Source organism: Melospiza georgiana, chromosome 9 (genome assembly GCF_028018845.1).
Source record: "Melospiza georgiana isolate bMelGeo1 chromosome 9, bMelGeo1.pri, whole genome shotgun sequence".
In the NCBI taxonomy this organism is placed as follows: domain Eukaryota; kingdom Metazoa; phylum Chordata; class Aves; order Passeriformes; family Passerellidae; genus Melospiza; species Melospiza georgiana.
Genome location: NC_080438.1, coordinates 6,288,656 through 6,306,428, shown reverse-complemented (window position 1 = coordinate 6,306,428; position 17,773 = coordinate 6,288,656). Strand labels below are relative to the sequence as shown.

The 17,773-nt window shown below is 37.6% G+C and overlaps 1 protein-coding gene across 2 annotated transcripts in view; it reads right to left on the bottom strand.

Annotated features, from left to right (window-relative positions):
* Positions 1–17,773, bottom strand: part of BRINP3 (BMP/retinoic acid inducible neural specific 3) — a 198,107-nt gene that overhangs the window by 54,283 nt on the left and 126,051 nt on the right. For both annotated transcript variants that reach the window (XM_058030608.1, XM_058030609.1), the window contains exons 5-6: positions 7,772–7,877; positions 5,151–5,387 (exon numbers count right to left, since the gene is read on the bottom strand). In XM_058030608.1, the coding sequence (XP_057886591.1) occupies positions 5,151–5,387; positions 7,772–7,877 (343 nt within the window). The remainder of the gene's footprint in view (positions 1–5,150; positions 5,388–7,771; positions 7,878–17,773) is intronic.

Genomic DNA, 17,773 nt, shown 5'->3' with positions numbered 1-17,773 from the left:
AAAGAAAATTGCTGTCATTTAAATTGTTTAAATGGAGTGTTCAGGTTTCCAAAGACACTCAGCAGCCAACCGCACCAAAATAATGGCACAGGCATAGTGTGGTCTGTTCTTATACTGGTTGTCAGAATCCCGAGCCTGTGGATGGTTTTTGGGGGTCTTCTTGACTTTACTATATTTTAGAGCAGATCATGATCTCTGGAACATGCTAAATTGCCATTCAGGGTTGTATGTCAGAATTAGTTTCTTTGTATATTAACGTTTTATCACTCTCAAAATCTTCCCAAATGTGTAACACAGCAAATTATTTATCTGCACCATCTTCAGCACTGCTCCAACCATAAGCTGTGGAAGTCCCACCTACTTCCAAAATGTGAGAATATTTTCAAGGAATATTTGACACTCTTTATTGGGGGAAACAAATGACATCCATGTGCTCTAGGTCAAACCTTTTTTCTGCAATAGAAAGGTGGAGTTCACTCAGGCAAGGTAGGAGAAACACCTGGACAAGAAGGTGCTCCTGTATTGGGGCAGAAGGGGAACAAGAAAATTGGCAATATTAAAGAACAATTGAACACTGAAAAGGTTAGGAAGGCTGCAGGGACACTCGAGAAGGTTGCATAGCTTTAATCTAACTTGGGTGGACTCCACAGCCCGGAATCTCAGGGAAACTGAGTGACCTGTGAAAGCAGAAGGTCAAACTGCATCACGAGTTTGTTTGTTGGTTTTAGTTGTCCTTTCAGGCTACAAAGGCTACTTCCATGCATATCAGGAAAGGAAAATGGAGCCCTGCTTGGTTCCATTAGGTATTTTCAGTGTTAGTAGTAAGAACACAGCTTCTTGGAATGATGGTCTCAGGGAGCACTTTGCTTACACAGTAATTCAGCCAAACTCCTCAAGAAGTTAATGAAATTTGTTAATAAAGGTTGAACAGCTTTCGTATGGATTTTTGATAAGGAAAAAGCTGCTCATTTTCTTGGATAGTAGCAGAGTCTGGAGGCCACAAGATCTGATAAAGGATAAGCAGATGGTTCAGAGTAAACAATTTGAAGGAAGCTCTTGTAATTTTTTTAAGATCTTGGTACATAACCTGACACTAAGAGGTTATACAAAGCTCATTGAGCTAATAGTGATCAAATATTTATTGCTGGAGGGCAGCTAGAGAAATGAAAAAGGCAGCCAAATTTACTGAGAGATAAATAACATATTGCTGCACATCTTCCAAAATGGGATTTGGAAGTTAAAAAGTGCCAGAAGAGCCTGAGCGAAATGCAGTCTGCACATAAGGATAAAGAGCACATTTTGAGCTGGGATGAGTTTGGTCATGTAACCTGCAACAGCCAGAGGAGCTCAAGAGAATTGTCACTACCAGCAGGCCCAGAGTGCAGACCAGAGTCTTCCTGTGTGGAAATCAGGAAGATTTCCACAAATCTTTGATCAAAGAATGGCTGAGATGGGGAAGAACCCCTGGTCCAATCTCCTGCTGAGGCAGGGCCACCTAGACCCAGCTGCACAGGGCCATGGCCAGTCAACCTTTGGAAAACTCCAGGAGAGGAGGCTCCACAACCTCCCTGTGCCAGCACTGGGTCACCCTCAGTGAAAAACTCTTTCCTGGTGATCAGAGGGAACCTCCTGTCTTCAGTTTGTTCCCATTTCCCCTTCTCCTGTCACTGGGTGTCAATAAAAAGAGCTTTGCTCTGTCCTCTTGGCACCTTCCCTTCAGGTATTTAATACATTGTCCCTGAGCCTTCTCTTCTCCAGGCTGAACAACCCCAGCCCTCTCATCCTTTCTTCAAAAAAAAAAATCTTTCCTCAGTTGTTTTATCTTGAACAGACAGGAGGAGAGATAACACAGAGAATAAACAAACCCTCTTAAGTAGAATATTTACTTCGTCTTTAAACTAAATCCTGCCCACAGTGAATGGCCTCAAATGACCCCAGTAAGTTTTGCATGTCAGTAGAAGGGGACAAGATTTGTTTCTGGAGTCAGAAGACTGATTTGTAACATCTAAACTAAGAAAGGGTTTGGAAGCAGAAAAGGTAAAAAATTAATTCCCTTGTATTTGCCTTTAGTTGACTCTGGAATTCACAGTGTCGTGGAAGCGAATTAATGAGTTCATTAATTCCTCTGCCATTAATAGTAGATTATATGGGCCAGCAGTGACTGCTCTGGATTATTTTGCCCCTGGCTGCTCAGACTGAAATTACTACATAATCTGGCCTCCTTTCTAGTGAATTTAGTTTTTATTATAAATAGATTAGAATAAAGCAACATACTGTTATCTAAGAAGCTGATTTCCACTGATTTAGACAAAGACTTAGCAGTTTTCTAGTGTTCCTTAATAAAGGTCACTTTTGTTGCCAGAACATGCTGCTAACATGGATCAGATCACACTGATATTTGTTAATAATTTTTCATTATGGAAATATTGCTCAAGCTCCAAATGTTTCAGAATATGTCTCAATGGTTATAAATATCTATATATCTATATATCTACATGTATATATATACATATATATAGATCAGTGTGGCTGGAAATGCTTACAGATCATGTGTGACAGCACTGGAAGAGCTGCTCAGTGCTAATATGTGATTTATATGAGGTAGGCTGCTCAATGACTAAGTTATCAATCAAAAATTCCCATGCCAGCTTTTTTCCAAGTTCAGACCCATACAAGGTTACCTATCTCATCTTCCTATGACCATCTTTATGCAAAACACTTTATGAGATAAAAGCAGAAATATTAGAAGTTACCTCTGAGTTGTGGAAGTCATGCTTGGTATATTTATTAGATTTTAAATTATTTAAATATTTCAAGGGCTAAAGAGGGGAGTGTGGCATATGTCTTAATGATGTTAATAACCTAAATTTCACACTTCTTAGTAACCACACCTACTAGCAATTACCAAATTGACAGATATATGTGAAGTTGGCATTTTAGTGATTCACCCAGCAGAGCTAAAGAGTCTTTTAAAAGCCCAGAATTTAACTCTTACTAATTTTCCCCTGACATTCGTGTCACAGACCTGAGCATAGGACTAGAAATGTAGCTGACAATGATTCAAACTCATAATTAACTTGATGTCCATTATACAGCTCGCTGTAAGAACCCTCCACAGACCCAGATGTGTGTGTTCTTCCAGCTTGACTAAAATTGCTGTTAAGTAGGATCCTGCAAAGGACATTTTTCAGGCACTGAACAATGTCACAGCCCATTCAGATAAGACAAAATGTGGCAAATATGTGCCACTCTGAAAAGTCAACATATTTGCCCTAGTTTGCAAAGTAGTAAAAGATAGCATGGCTCCAGAAATAATAAAAAGTGTCCAAATAGTCATTGGGAAAATGCACCCAAATGTACACAAAACCAACACATTTATTCCTGCTTTTACAGTCAGAGATGTCTGTGGCCCTCCAAGGAGAAATATTGTAAATTCTGATGTCCTCCTGCTAAATGTGAGAATGGGGATAGAAAAAGGGCTTCAGATCTTCTAAACAGACTCAGCTAAAAAACAGCATCAGGTTAAAAATTGCAACAAATGACATTTTAACTGATACAGGGTCTCTTGAAATTACCAGCTCTCTTGAGCTGAGGAATCAGTCTTTAACAATAAAACAAGAAATATAAAAATGGATGTCTATAAAGTACTGTTCATTCATACTGTTTTACTTATAGTTATTCTGCCCTTCCCTTAACCACTGTATGGTTTTCCTCCTTTTCTCTTCTACTGTTTTGTTCTCTTTCTCCAACACAACTCGTTACAACCTGTGATTTTTACATTCTTTCTGACTTTTCCTATCTCCCTCAATTCTTTTTTTTTTCCTCAACAATTTTTCCCAGGTCTGCTGAGCTCTCCTTACTTTTCCCACCATCTGGCCAGACAGCTGTTTGTGATAGCACTGAACAAGTGAGTTGTGAAAACAGTTGTTCAGAAGCTGATTTTACCTGTAGCTCCCATTCTCTGTGGGACAGGAAATTCTGATGATCAGGACAGATGAAATGATGCATGAAACTGTGGATTTTTTGGGGTTTTTTTTGTTAAGGTTGGGATTAAATTAATGAGATGGTATTTTTGGTTTGGATTTAGATATTTATTTGATTTTATTTATATTATAGTTACAGTTATTATATTATTATAATATATTTATTGTAACTATTTATATAGAACTCACAAGCTGTGAGTTCTATAGTATTTTATTTTAATAAACTAAAAATGGACTTGTATTTTTCTTTGTATAAATGGAGAAAAATTTTTAAGGATTAACTGTTTTTAAGAAATTAAATTATTTTTACTTTTAACTCAGTAACTAATTACTCCTGGTTTGTAATGTGGATTTTTTTATTTAATTATACAATACTACTTAAATTCGTGAAGAAGATGAAGAAAAAGGACTAGTTACTGCTTTAAAAATTCTAAACATTCTAAAAATTTTAAAAAAATTTTTATATATTACTATATTCTAAAACTTTAAGGTATTTTACTATGTGATATTATATACTTCTATTTAAACTATATACTTAAGATTTTAGTTCTATTATTTAATTTTGGACGTTTTCTTTGTGGTCCAGGTTAAATGTAGTGTTTTCTTGGGAGTTATTTTTTGTCAGTACAGAAAGTCTAAAATTTTTAGTAATTAGGGTTCTGACATGAAACAAACCTTGATAGATTAAAGAAAAACTAATGTGGTGTCACACCATCATATTTTCTGAAAAATCCTCTTTGCCCAGGATTCTCCTCCTGGGGAGCTGACAAGCCTCAGAGAAAAAGGAAAACAATATTATCCCATTTCCTTCTCCCTGTTTTGCTGCTTTGGAAAGTGATTTGGAGATTGTTTATCCAACAGGTGGTTGTTTGATTGGTCATTAAGTCAATACAATTCACATGTTGGATAAACAATCTCCAAATCACTTTCCAAAGCAGCAAAACAGGGAGAAGGAAATGGGATAATATTGTTTTCCTTTTTCTCTGAGGCTTGTCAGCTCCCCAGGAGGAGAATCCTGGGCAAAGAGGATTTTTCAGAAAATATGACAGTGACAACATGGCATGAAAAAGTTGTAAGAGCGTGGCTGGGGCCAGTTGGAACATAAACCAATCTATGGGATACAGCCAAAGGTGGGGGGGGGGGAATAAATTTAAAAAAAAACCTCACCAGATTCTTCAAATTCACTGTTGTATGCATTCCAGGTCTCACTTATGCGGAGCAGGTTCTCTTCCATGGCTTGAATGTCCATGTAGGGACAGTTGCACTCAGGGAATTTGGGGCCACACTGGCACCAGCAGTCATTGTCCTTGCAGATGAACTCCCCCTCTGAATTGCAGGCAATGTAGCTCAGAGCAGCCTGAACAAAGTGCTCCTGCAGGTACTCAGGAAGGATGACCTGAAGACCTGTAGGAAATGGAGGAAATATTTTGGTGTTAAATATAAAGTTCTGGAGCTGAGCAGCTTCACCAGCTCACACAGCAAACAAACAAAGAGTTATGAAAACCAAAAATATATGGGGTTTTTAGGAGGATTTGTACAACTGTCCAGCACTTATACCATGTCATGTATTTCCTTTCTTAATAATTATTTTCAGACATATTCCTCACATTTCCCTCTCAGCATGGAACATTCATCCACTAATGAGTAACCTGTATTCCTCTGAGAGAGAGTTTATTGTTTTAATTTTCCTAGGGGGATTGGGTAACATCAGCTTCTCCTTGCTGAGTGAACAGCAGCCAGAGCCTTGCAGCAGGAAATCACACAACTGAATTACAATCCTGGTGCCAGCAATAATGCAGATTCTGAAAATGCTGATGAAGGGAAAGCAGCCCTGAGAGACAGAGTGAAGAGACAGCATAATCAGGAAAAGAGGTGTAAACATTTCCATCCAAAATTGGGCTTGTTTTCCATGCTTCTTTTGGCACAAGATGTAGCTTGTCTAAACAACTCATTATCTCCTGTGATTCTGGAGGGGCAAACTAAGAAGGAAGGGCAAAATTGCGTTGGTTGAAATCTTTGAAAAATAAAGTTTGGGTGATTACTTTTCTAGCATTGGTAGCAAAGTGCTGTGGGACAGTCAATTGGATGTGAAGGGTAGGGCTGCAAAACCTTGAGTAAGAAAATTCATTCTTAAATCTACTTCAGTTTTAGCATGGAAAGGGTGCAAAGTCCAGCTCCTGCGGGGCCTCAAAAAACTCCTGCAACATGTGTTCCAAGTAATTTCTCATCATATGAATTTGGTATTTGGTGATATAAGTTTTTTCTCCACAGGCACTTGGATGATTTCACAGAGATTTATTCCTTATTTTTAAGTATATACAAAACTACAGCTATAACAGGAATTGCAGAACCTTTTCAATTGCTGAAACCTGGTCTGGCTGTGCTTCCTTCTGTCTCCTGTCAAAATTTGGAAAACTCAGCTACTCTCTTGTGAAAAACCATTCTTTTTTTCAACCGCAGAGGATGTGAAAGGAATAAAAAGCCCAGCTCAATTCTTCCATTGAAGAGTTTACACAGTTCTGATAATACATTTCTCCACAGTCTGAGAAATGCAAAGATTATTTTCCAGATTTTAACAGAAAAACATCATGAATATGCTGGAAACCATCAAAAATTATGTTTTCTGGAAATATTCATGGCATCCCAGTGGAAATGACAAGTTTTTGTAAAAAAAAAAATTCTCTCTGGGAAATAATTTTTTTTTTTTAATGGATTTAACTGATTCTGGAAAGAAAGGAAAGGGAGAAAACACATATGGATATTTTAAGGAAGAGTCATAGAATCATGGACTATCCTGAGACTGAAGGGACCACAGGGAACATCACCCCTGAGAGCTGTTCTTAATATCACCAACCACCTCACACTGTTTGAGTGATTACAAATTCATATAGAAAACTTTAAATCTTGGAAACAGTTTTATATCTATTTTCAACTGCAAATTAAGAATTGTATGGCTTTCTCATGGCATAGAGTCAGAGGTGTGCACAAACACACACATTAAAGACAATTTAGTGGGTGTTTTCATAGTCATAATTTGCTCATGCTTTATTTTTGTTACTGAAAATAAAAATTATTAATGGCCTAATACCATAAAGGGGGATTTTTCAAAAATTCTTATGTCTTAATGTGCAGGCAAGGAAATGCTTCTGCTGGAATTTTGAAAAAAAAATATTATTTAGAAATGATGACTCTCTTCTTCCTTTTGCTTCCTCTTTCTGCTTCTGTGTATTTTTCATTTTTATTTATACACAATTATTACTATTTTCCTAATGAGTGAGATTTTAATCTTCCAAGTTGGTTTTTTTTTTTTTTTTAATTCCCAAGAGGAGGAGCCCTTTGACTCCTCCTGATTTAGAGTATTTGAAAATGTATATCCTGTTTTTCTAGTGACTTCATCAATTTTGGTGCAACAAGTGCAGGGGGTGTCAGCTACTGCTCAGCATGTGCAAAGCAGGCTGAGCACACCAAATGTCACCCCCAGCTTGGTGGAATCTCTGGGAATTCAGGCTGTTAAAGAGATGTGCCAGTGGATGCTAAACAGGGATGCAAAATGTTAACAGGGCTATTCAAATTATTTTCTGATGGGTGCAGAAATTGTTTCCATTTCAAAGGCACCACGAGGTACTGACATTTCCTTCACTTTGGCTGCAATGCACTCATTGCACAGAAACACACAAAAAAATTAGGAAAATGACCTTTTATGAGGTGGAAGAAAGAAAAAAAACCCAAATAGCGTGATAAATGTCACCCCATTCCAAAAACAAATTAATGAAATTGCACCTACATACCTTGCAACTGAATCTTATTTTCAGGACTCTGAACCAGAACAGAGCTGACAGAATCTAGGTTGTCATAGTTACTGCAGCCGAGGGGACCCGTCCGTGTCTCTGTCACCTGGTGGGAAGGGAGAAGCACTCACTGAAATATCCAAAGCAGACTGAGCAGTTCAGAGGATTGTTTCATAAAGTTTCCCCCTATTTCAGCCAGAAAAGCATGTCAGACTTAATTATGGAGACATAACTAAGAATATGTGAATATGCATAATTAATAAATAACAATTCAATGGCCAAAAGGGTGAGTGCAAATGTTTTCGCAGCAGGGAATGCTGTTTGTACCACAGAGAATCCTTACAAACACCTCATCATCACAATACTACACAAATACTACAGTATACAATGTCAGAATGGTGTAATCACCAAATCTATGGCCACAGAACCAAAATACAGCAAATTTATCAAACCAGGACCTCCACAAGTAGAGTTCTGGCTTAACAGTGAAGGTTTTTATTTGGGAGAGAGCAGTTATTTATATCATTGAATCATTAGGGTTTGAAAAGCCCTTTCAGATCGTCAAGTCCAAACATTAACCCATGTCCTAAGCCCCATATCATGGTTTTTGAACACTTCTAGGAAGGGCACTTCCACCACTCTCCTGGGAGCAACCTGTACCAGTGACTGGCCATCCTTTCAGTGAAAAAATTTTTCCTAATATCCAACCTAAATGTCTGTCCCTGGTGCAAATTGGTGAGTAAACACATTTAAATAAATTGAAAAAAAACTTAGTAATTTATATGCTTCCTGGAATATTATATATAATTCTAAAGTGTCAACAATTTCTTTCTAAAATCAGAAGTACAACCAATCCCTCTGTCATGCAGCTCCCAAACCGTTCTCAGCCACTCTCCTGGAATTTTCTACTTCTCTTCCTTTGCTTGTTTCAGAAACTGTGGCCAGATTTACCCTTATTTTGTACCTGCCCCAGCTTTGAATACAACCACTGCTATTTTCTGTTACGTCAAGTATCATATTCAGCTCTGTATCTCCTGGAGACTCAGCCTAAATTACAGGGTGAGGAAGTAGATTTCAAAAATGCAGACGTGAACTGAGCAAGTGCCAGCCATGCAACCAGACAACCAATGTGAATTGTAAAAAACAGAAGGGAGATGGAAATTTGAATAGTCTGATTTGATGGGAATATGAAGGTTTTCTGATATAAACCCTGATTTTTCATGTTGCTGATGGTTCTCTAGCTCACCCACAGCCTGTGGGTGGCTGCAGCTGGGCTGTGATGTCCTTGAAACCTTCTGAGTTGATGTTCTTCTGAGATTTCACATTCTTCTTGCCCTTTTGCAAAGAATATATGAGATTTCCTGTCGTTTCAAGCTCCTGGCACCTTTCTATCACTTTGAGGGTGGACAGCCCATGGAGAGGACACAGAACTGGCCCACACCAAACCTGTGAGCAGAGCTCGAGATGCATGAGGAAAAGGGCCCAAGCCAGGCTGTGTCCTCTCTGCACGTTTGGCAATCTTTAATATTTATGACAGCAGCAGATTTACCACGGTTTTTGCTTAATCATCCTGAATCAGCACAAAGACTCCAGCAGGGGGATGAGATTTGGATTGCACATGGCTGGAATGAAAATTGGTGTTTGATTCTTCAGTCCTCTGCCAACAAGTAGTCTAAAATTCCATTCTAAAATATGATATTTTTTTGGAAGTACCTCCAGTTCATAAATAGAATCCTAATCTCTTTATACAATAAAAAATAGTGCTACCTAGATTAAATAAGAAAAATAGCCAGAAGACAAAAAGAATGGCAGGTAAGTGTTGCAATGAATTTTATCCTTACTCTGACATATTATGCTCATCATTCACCTATGCAATTCTTTATTTAAAGATCCATTTATTTTAATGTTGTTTTCGTTTGCACAATATTATTATGGCTTTCAAGCATTTCTCTATAAGGCAATGCAGCTTCATAAAGTTATATGGAATGTATAAACTATAAAGCAAATATTGCAATTCCTATCCATTCCTATTACTCTTTTATGCCCCCTGAAATCACAAAATAAGGAAGGGTGGTAAGTAGCTTTGTAGTTATTGTGCCCCTTTTTGTTCATATTTCTTCACTCTTATCTGAATTATGCCAGACATGGGTAGAGACTGCCACTGTATTGAGAGATAACATTTATAAATACATTGATTCAGAAGAAAATTATATAGAGCAGTTTTGATATGAATTACAGACAATCATTGCAGTAAAGCAATTAAAATTAATAATAATAATAATAATAATAATAATAATAATAATAGTAATAGACAATGCTCTATAAATACATCAATAAATAAGGACCTTTTCTAAATGTTCATTTTTTATTCCAATCTATACATTTATATTATTCATCCTTTTACTTTTCCAGGTACCTTCATACCCTCTGTCAGCTGCCTTGCTCTGGTACTCTTATCTTCTGCATAGAAAATACATTGTAACAAGAAATTCAAAATGAATAGTCTCAGTATGTAAAAAAGAAATGCTAAAAAACATAAAAATCATCCAACCTTCACCTTTTGATGGATGACAATTCTAGTCAGAGGTCAGAGCCATGCAGTTACATATGGTTTTGTATACACAAATCCTACTCTACAAAGACTGCAAATGAGAAAAAATTCTGAATGATTTATTAATGAAAGCCTCAAATTTCTATCAAATTTCAGACCGGATGAAAGGATTTGATTTTCCTAAATTATACAGGTACAGACTGGCTTGGGTTGGAAGGGGCTTTAAAGAATATCAAGTTCCAACCCTTGCCACAGGGACATTTCCACTAGCCTGAGTTAATCCAAGCTCCATCCAACCTAGCCTTGGACCTTTTGGGGTAACTTTGGTGATAAAAAGACAGACTAGAGAAGAAGAAAAAAAATTTTGAAAGGATAAAAATACATTAATTCTGATTTGAGCCAAGTGTTACTGATGATTTTACATTTTTGTTTCAGCAACAATAAGAATGAAATTGGAAAGGCAATGGCACGCCTTTAATTATCTTCCAAGCAGAGAAGTGTGACTATGCTCAGTCCCAAGATCACAGCTGAAAACTGTTCTGTCAGAATGTGTATGAAAAAAAGATAGACCAAAAAGAGGAGAGGGACAGGTAAGAAAATAGAAATTCAGATTATGCTGGGAGGTAGCATTGTCCAGAAGTGACTAACACTGTGCAAAGAGCACCAGAACCAATGTTTGTTTTGCATGACCTGCAACCCACAAAGAACATTAACTCACAAAGCAAAGCACCACAGAACAAAGTTATTCAATAACCAAAACCCCCTAAGAACCAGTAAAAACCACCTGTGAAATCACCTGACATGAAGCAGGCAGGATGTTCTCCAGTGCCTTGTTTTCAGAGATTATCACAGAACAGGTGTCCCTGGGCAGCAGAGTTTTCAGTTCCCAAAAATAAACTCTGACATTTGGCATTAATGAGACAAATGCCTACAGTTTTCAGTCAGTTAAATCTCATAACCATGGTGATAATGACCCGATTATGAGTTCACTGAGAACATACCTCCTAGCACTTAAGCAGGGCTGAATTCTTGTGATATCAGTGGGTAGTATTTCCCTGGGAAACAGCCTGCTTTTTTTTCTCCATGATAATTAAGCCAACAGAAGACTTTCCTAATAAAAGGGAAATACATTTCTGCAGAGATTTTGCTCCTGGTGAGTCCTTTTAAGCACATGTAGCTAATATTCCTAACGAAGTGCCCATGCAGAGGTGGTGTGTGCCTTGCATAAAGGACTGTCCTCTTCAGCAGGATTCCTTAAAAATGGCTTTGGCTTCTGAGGATGAGAACTGAGCCAGCACAAAGGAGGATGAGGCAATGCTGGTCACTGCAGAATAGGCAGCTGTGCTCACATTCACACAAACCTCTTTAATGCTTCAAACATTCAAATAAGGATTTAGAGCAAACTCCTCATATCTGCATGAGGGAGACAGGTCTGTTCTGAGTGGCTGTGTTGACAGAAGATGGGGCAGAAGTCTGGAATGGGGAGAAATTGGGATTCTCCTGAATAACATGACGACTGTACCTGGTGATCTTCAAGGTCTTTTCCAACCATGATGGTCCTGATTCTATTGCCCTCCTACCAACCTCACCTTCAGCCCATGCTCCCACCCCCTGTAGTCCTTGCCCATCCTGCAGTCAATGCTCTTTTCACCTTAAAAAAGAGTTGATCAAATAAACAGGCACTAAATGTACTTTCTATTTAGATGTGCATCTCCTGCCAACTCTTTTCTTTCTTTTCCCCCAAGGCTTGACAGTTTTTCACAAAAGCACCTTTATTCCAGCACTTTCCTTTGCCACACAATAGTTGCTGCTCCACTGCCCTATTTTTGTCATTGAACATATTAAAAAACTCCTGCTAATGAGTGTGCAATTAAAATAAATAAAATTTTCTGAGTTTTCCAAGCACTGATACTTCTCAGCTACGGGCTAGATGAACATTTCTGAAGGAGGTGCAGACAAACCAGAAGCATTCACAATGTCAGAGGTTGGATTTATGTTTTCAACATGATTTTTTAATTGCCAGGAATCTAAAACAATACCTCAAAGGCATGACATATTTTGAACAGATTTTCTAGCAGCATAGGGCTGACACTTTAATTTGAAGAGCCCCCTAACTCAGGAGACCTGGAAAGACTCCCATCCTATTTTTCTGTCATGTGAAAAATGGAAGAGGAACAGTAAACTTGATCTTCCTGCAAAAGAGATAATTGCAAAATTTCCATTAACTTCATTAAAAGGGAAATAGGGACTTCTTTCAAGTTTCTGGGCAAGGAGATGACTTTGAATTTTACTGAATGCAGCACTAAAGCTCCCCAAGAGATCAGTCTAATCCTTCAATTCTGCGCTGCTTTGTTTCTACACTCCCAGGAATTTACTGTGAACCAGATTGTTACCTTAAAATAACAAGGAAATTGAAATGCATTCTCCTTACATAAAGCATTAAATACCTCAGAAACCAGAATATTTCAGGAACTGGAAATGAGCTCACACTATTTGAATTCTGCTCTGCTGCAGCTGCTGAAAATGCTATGATTTTTTAAGGCTGTTCAGGTCAGTCTGATAGGGAACAATCCCCTTTCTGCTCAAGTCTATTCCCCACTATCTCAGGGAGCAATATATCATCTGTGAGCTCCAGGAGAATCCACAATACTGGAATAAGTCTGGCAGCACTGACAGTTCTGGCATCACAGCCACGATTTTCCCTTTTCAAGGACATTTTCAATCCACTGCCTGTCAGGTGCCACATTCCCATGCAGCCTTCTGGATTGCAACAGGGAAGTTTGCAGGAAATGAGGCTGCTGGAAAACCAGGCAGGGCAGCCCTGCCAGAGCCTTTATTTCCTGCACTTTTAGAAATCAAAGGTGCATCAGCCTCATACAGAGAATAAGGACAGGCTTTATCTGCAAAAGAACAGGTTATCTCTTTTAATTAATCTTGAAGAGATGACAGTGAAGTTCTCTTACAGAGAAATAATAGAGTTAGCAAAAATTTAATAAAAAACAGAGGATTTTGTTTCAGTCTCCATTTAGCTACTTCTGCTTGCCCATATCTTACTTAAATTAACACTAATATTATTTTTTTTCTCAGCTTTTATTGCCTAAAGAGACAGCTGAGCAACAAACAGCAAATGAAATCTATATATTTGCTTTAAAAGCTAAAATTAGAAACAGAGAGAAGAGCACAGATACAAATTAAAATAATATTTCAAGTCCATAAAAATCTCAAGATATCTGCAGAAAGCAAAAGCAAAGATGCCTCCTTAAGAAAAACCCATTTCCCAGCTTTACATCCTTTTCCAAACATAATTGCATTATTATATAAGGGACAAAAAGCTCCAAAGAATTTTGGGGGCTCATGCTGTACAGGTTAAATGTGTTATTACATTTAACCCAACTGCAAAATCCCATGCAAGGACTTCTCAAGAGTTTTGGGTTTAGGGTTTGTATCTTCATGGGCCACTGCTGAGGCCACTGGGATTTTTCACTGTGTCCCCATTAATTTCAAGAAGACAGAATGATTTGCCTTTTTATAAAACTCACAGATATTATTAGCCCCTATTTATAAAAATCACAGATATTGTCATAATAATACTGCAGATGAATGGAATTTATTTTTTTTTTATGTTGGGAAAGTATGAATAAAAAATATAGTCCTTCCTAAATCAGGATTAAAAGTTAAAATGTTCCTTTTCTTTTTGATGTGATGTGTCAGGAAAAAGATCCTCTTGGTAAATATAAAAATTATCTTTGGATCATTTGGCAGCATTATACCTTTAATGTGATTAGTTTTTAAAATCCTATATGTCCTATTTTTAAGAGAAAAATAAAATTTTAAAAAAACCTCAAACTTGTGCCAAAGAAAAAATGTGATGGGTTAACATTAGGTCCAAAAAAGAACATGAAAGGCATTTAAAGTCTTGAAGCTTAAAAAGCAAAATGATAAGGGCAGGTTAATTAAGAATTTAATTTTCCATACAGAGAATCTAGAGAATTTTACCTTTGATTATACATTTCTGTGCAATTCTAAAACTTGCCTGCAATATTCTTTTCAGTAACATCTCTAACTAGTTTAAGCTGTTTCCAGGTGTTAGATTTGCTGCCCAGAAACTGCTGAGTTATTTGTGCTGCCCATGGCACTCCAGCTCAGCACACCCTGCCCCTCCCTGGCAGTCACATCTGCAGCAGGACATTTCTCACGTCCATTTTATTTTGCCATCAAACTCGCCCTCCTGGGGTTGTCATCCCAAGCTCTCACAAGGAATCACATTAGTGTCCATAACAGGGGTGTCTGCCTGGCTCACAGAGATGTGCGCAGGGATTTATTTTTAGGTTATATCCTCATTACTTCCCACCCATTTATTCCCTCTGGTAAATGATTGTAGCACATTTGCCCTTTCTGTCTCATTGGTATGGCCAACTCTCAATTTAGAGTTTTGCTGAACTCTTGCTTTTATGGAACTTGGTTTTTAGAGTGTTTTCCTGCATCTCTGCAGACCTACTACAGACCAGGCAGCTACAACTGATCTATAATTTAATCATTAAATACCTATCAGTTGTTCAAGCTAAATGGAATTTAGCTTTGCTAAATTTGTGTTAGAGAAGAAAAGCAACTTAATACTGAAGCTTTAAACTTCATTTCATATGGCTGCTCCATTCATATGGAAAGTTCTGTCAGGGAACCCAGTGACTCTCAATATTGTTATTTCATGAACAAAACTAGAAGAGATATTTTAATGTACAGAAAGCTGCTCTTAGAATTAGGCTCTGAGGGTAATGTTACCCAGACTGACTGCTGAGCCCAGCTGGAAAATCCTTCATATCATCCTGATTCATGGGAACAGAAAGACCTATCAAATACCAAGACCTGTTCATTAAAACATACATGAATGTGTCCTACTATGGGTAGGAAAAAATATTTAGAATATAGAATATAGGATCATATCCAAAGGGTTTTATTCATTCTTTTCTTGTCCTCACATAGATGAGCCAATGGCAAGGGCAAAGAATGATGTATCATAAGGGCAGGTGCATTTCTTCCATCAAAAATCAGAAAAAGATAGAGCCAGAGTTCCTATGAGCACAAGAATCTAGGGAAGGAGGGAAGTTCAGAAGGGAAAAGAGGAACCCTATGAAAAGAAAGCAGCAGTTATTATCAGGACTGTGGAGCCCTGGGGAAGTGTAAGGACTTTGCTCTGCTCAGAATTGAAAGCAACTCCACCACCTGCAGGTTTTGCTTTGTTTCTATGCAGATAACCATGTGAGGTGGGACATTCCTGGATATCCAGCTCCTTTCACAATATTGTAGGTGAAAAACCCTTTGACAAGAGTTCTTTTCTCAATTAAAGGTCCTGCACATGTAAATATCTGGATTAAAGTCATATATGCCACTGTATAGATCCTTTATGCCCTTTTTCTATCAACATGTTTATCTTGTATGTATGCAAAATTATTTCTAAGCCATTGCACAGTGGTATCAGGGTAGAACTCTCAGGTCACACACACTACAGACTTGTCAGTTTGGGATATCAAGGAAGGACAGATCCTCCCCAATGTAAACCAATACCAGAGTAAGAAAAGCAGACCAACACATTTTTTTTTATGCCTGAAGGAACATGGGCTATTTATTTTATTATGAGCTCAGTATTCTTGTCAATGTTGTGTTTCAAATAGGGAATTGGACTAAGAGCAAACTCTACTTAAGTAGACTAAAACATGACAGGAAAAATATTTCAATAGTAATCCTCAAACCATTTTCTCAATTATAAATCACGGTTTTATCATCACCTAATTTTGCACATCACCTAATTTTACACATTGAGGATTTCATGAAAAGCTGAAGAGAAAACATGGAATGATTTTTCATTTGCCAGGCTCTAGATACACTTGGAGAAGATAAAATTAAGTTTCCTTGTAAATTTACGTATTATTTGGGAGACATCCATATCCTCCACTTGCTGGAATTATTATAAATATTGGAAAATTATGAACCATTATAACCATGACAAAAAAGGGCCTTTTTATTATTTTTTTCATGTTACTTTCAATAAAATTCAAAGGAAGAGTACCCAAAGCCCATGAAATGCAGTAGCTATTCCCTGGGAATTAAAGGGTTAAATTTGGCTATCCAGGAGAGATGATGAACACAGTTTGATAAATGGGAAGATGGCAGTTGAGGCTGGTTTGTGAAAACCCTGATCTCAGTGATACCAACATGAATGAGCAGCAACTTCCTTGACTCACTGATGTTTATCCAAGGAAAATTAGATGTTTAGCCATGAAAAATTAGAATTTTTTTTTTTATTTTGCTCACTGGATTCTGCTACAAAGCCTGCAGAGCAGCTTCCAACCTTTCAGGCATTAAAATCTGAAAATAATGATCACTCCATAGTGTAGAAAGTCTCCTGGTTGAATAATGAAACCTTTCTTAAACCCTTCTCTGCTTCAGCATGTAGAGGCGTTATGTGCATTATCTTGTAAGAGATTAAATTATAGTTTTGCTGTCAGACATGAAAATTCTGCTGGAGCTCTGTGAGAAGGTTTACAAGGTAAAAATAACAGTGAAGTGCAAAAGACAGCAATGATATAACTCTCAGTGCCAGTTAGCTGTGAAGGATTCCCACACAAGGGGTAATTTTTCACACTAAATGAATAGATCAAAGGGGATGATTGCAGATTGAATCATAAACCATAATAACAAAACATGCAAAAATGTATTATGGCCAAAAAAATCTCTCGGAAAAATAATGTGAAAACTGAAAACTTTCCACAGCCTTTTATTATTCTCTAAACTGATTTGTTCTGATGCAGAGTCTCTATTGGTCTGAGATATTCTTCCTAATCTGACCTCTGTGCTCATACAAGCTGTTGATACATGCTATCTCCTATTTCTGAGAGCTCAGAGGCAGGGAAATGTTCTGTGAATTTTATAGTCCTTGCTTGACATTCTCTGACCTGCTGGCAAGCAGTAGCTGCCAATTAGAGGGTGTAGGACAGGCAGAGTGCTGAAGTTTCCCAACCCATACACAAGCCAGACAGAATAAAGATCAAATTGAAATCTGTACAAACCTCCAAATTCCTGCTGGAATGCTCTGTCTAACTGCACTGTTCAATATGTTCACTGTGGAGCTCTCAATACTAAAACCGTTCTCCATCTTCTGGGTTTATTTACTTTAGTTTCAGTTTTTTAAGGGGGATAAAAAAGAGAGAGAGTATGGAACATTTAAGGAACTGTAGTGTGAATTGTTTATAGGTTTTTGACAACTGTGATGGCAAGTGTTGTGTGAGTGCTGTTAAGGTTTCTCCTTTACATATGTATATTTATAGCTTGTTCAGGCTTTGGCAGTCTTCATCTCCTTCAGTTTTTTTACTCTCCTCTCTTGACTAAACTCATAACTAATAGAAGAGCCTTTCAATTTGTTTTGTTCTATCATGTAATCTATTCTATCCTATTCT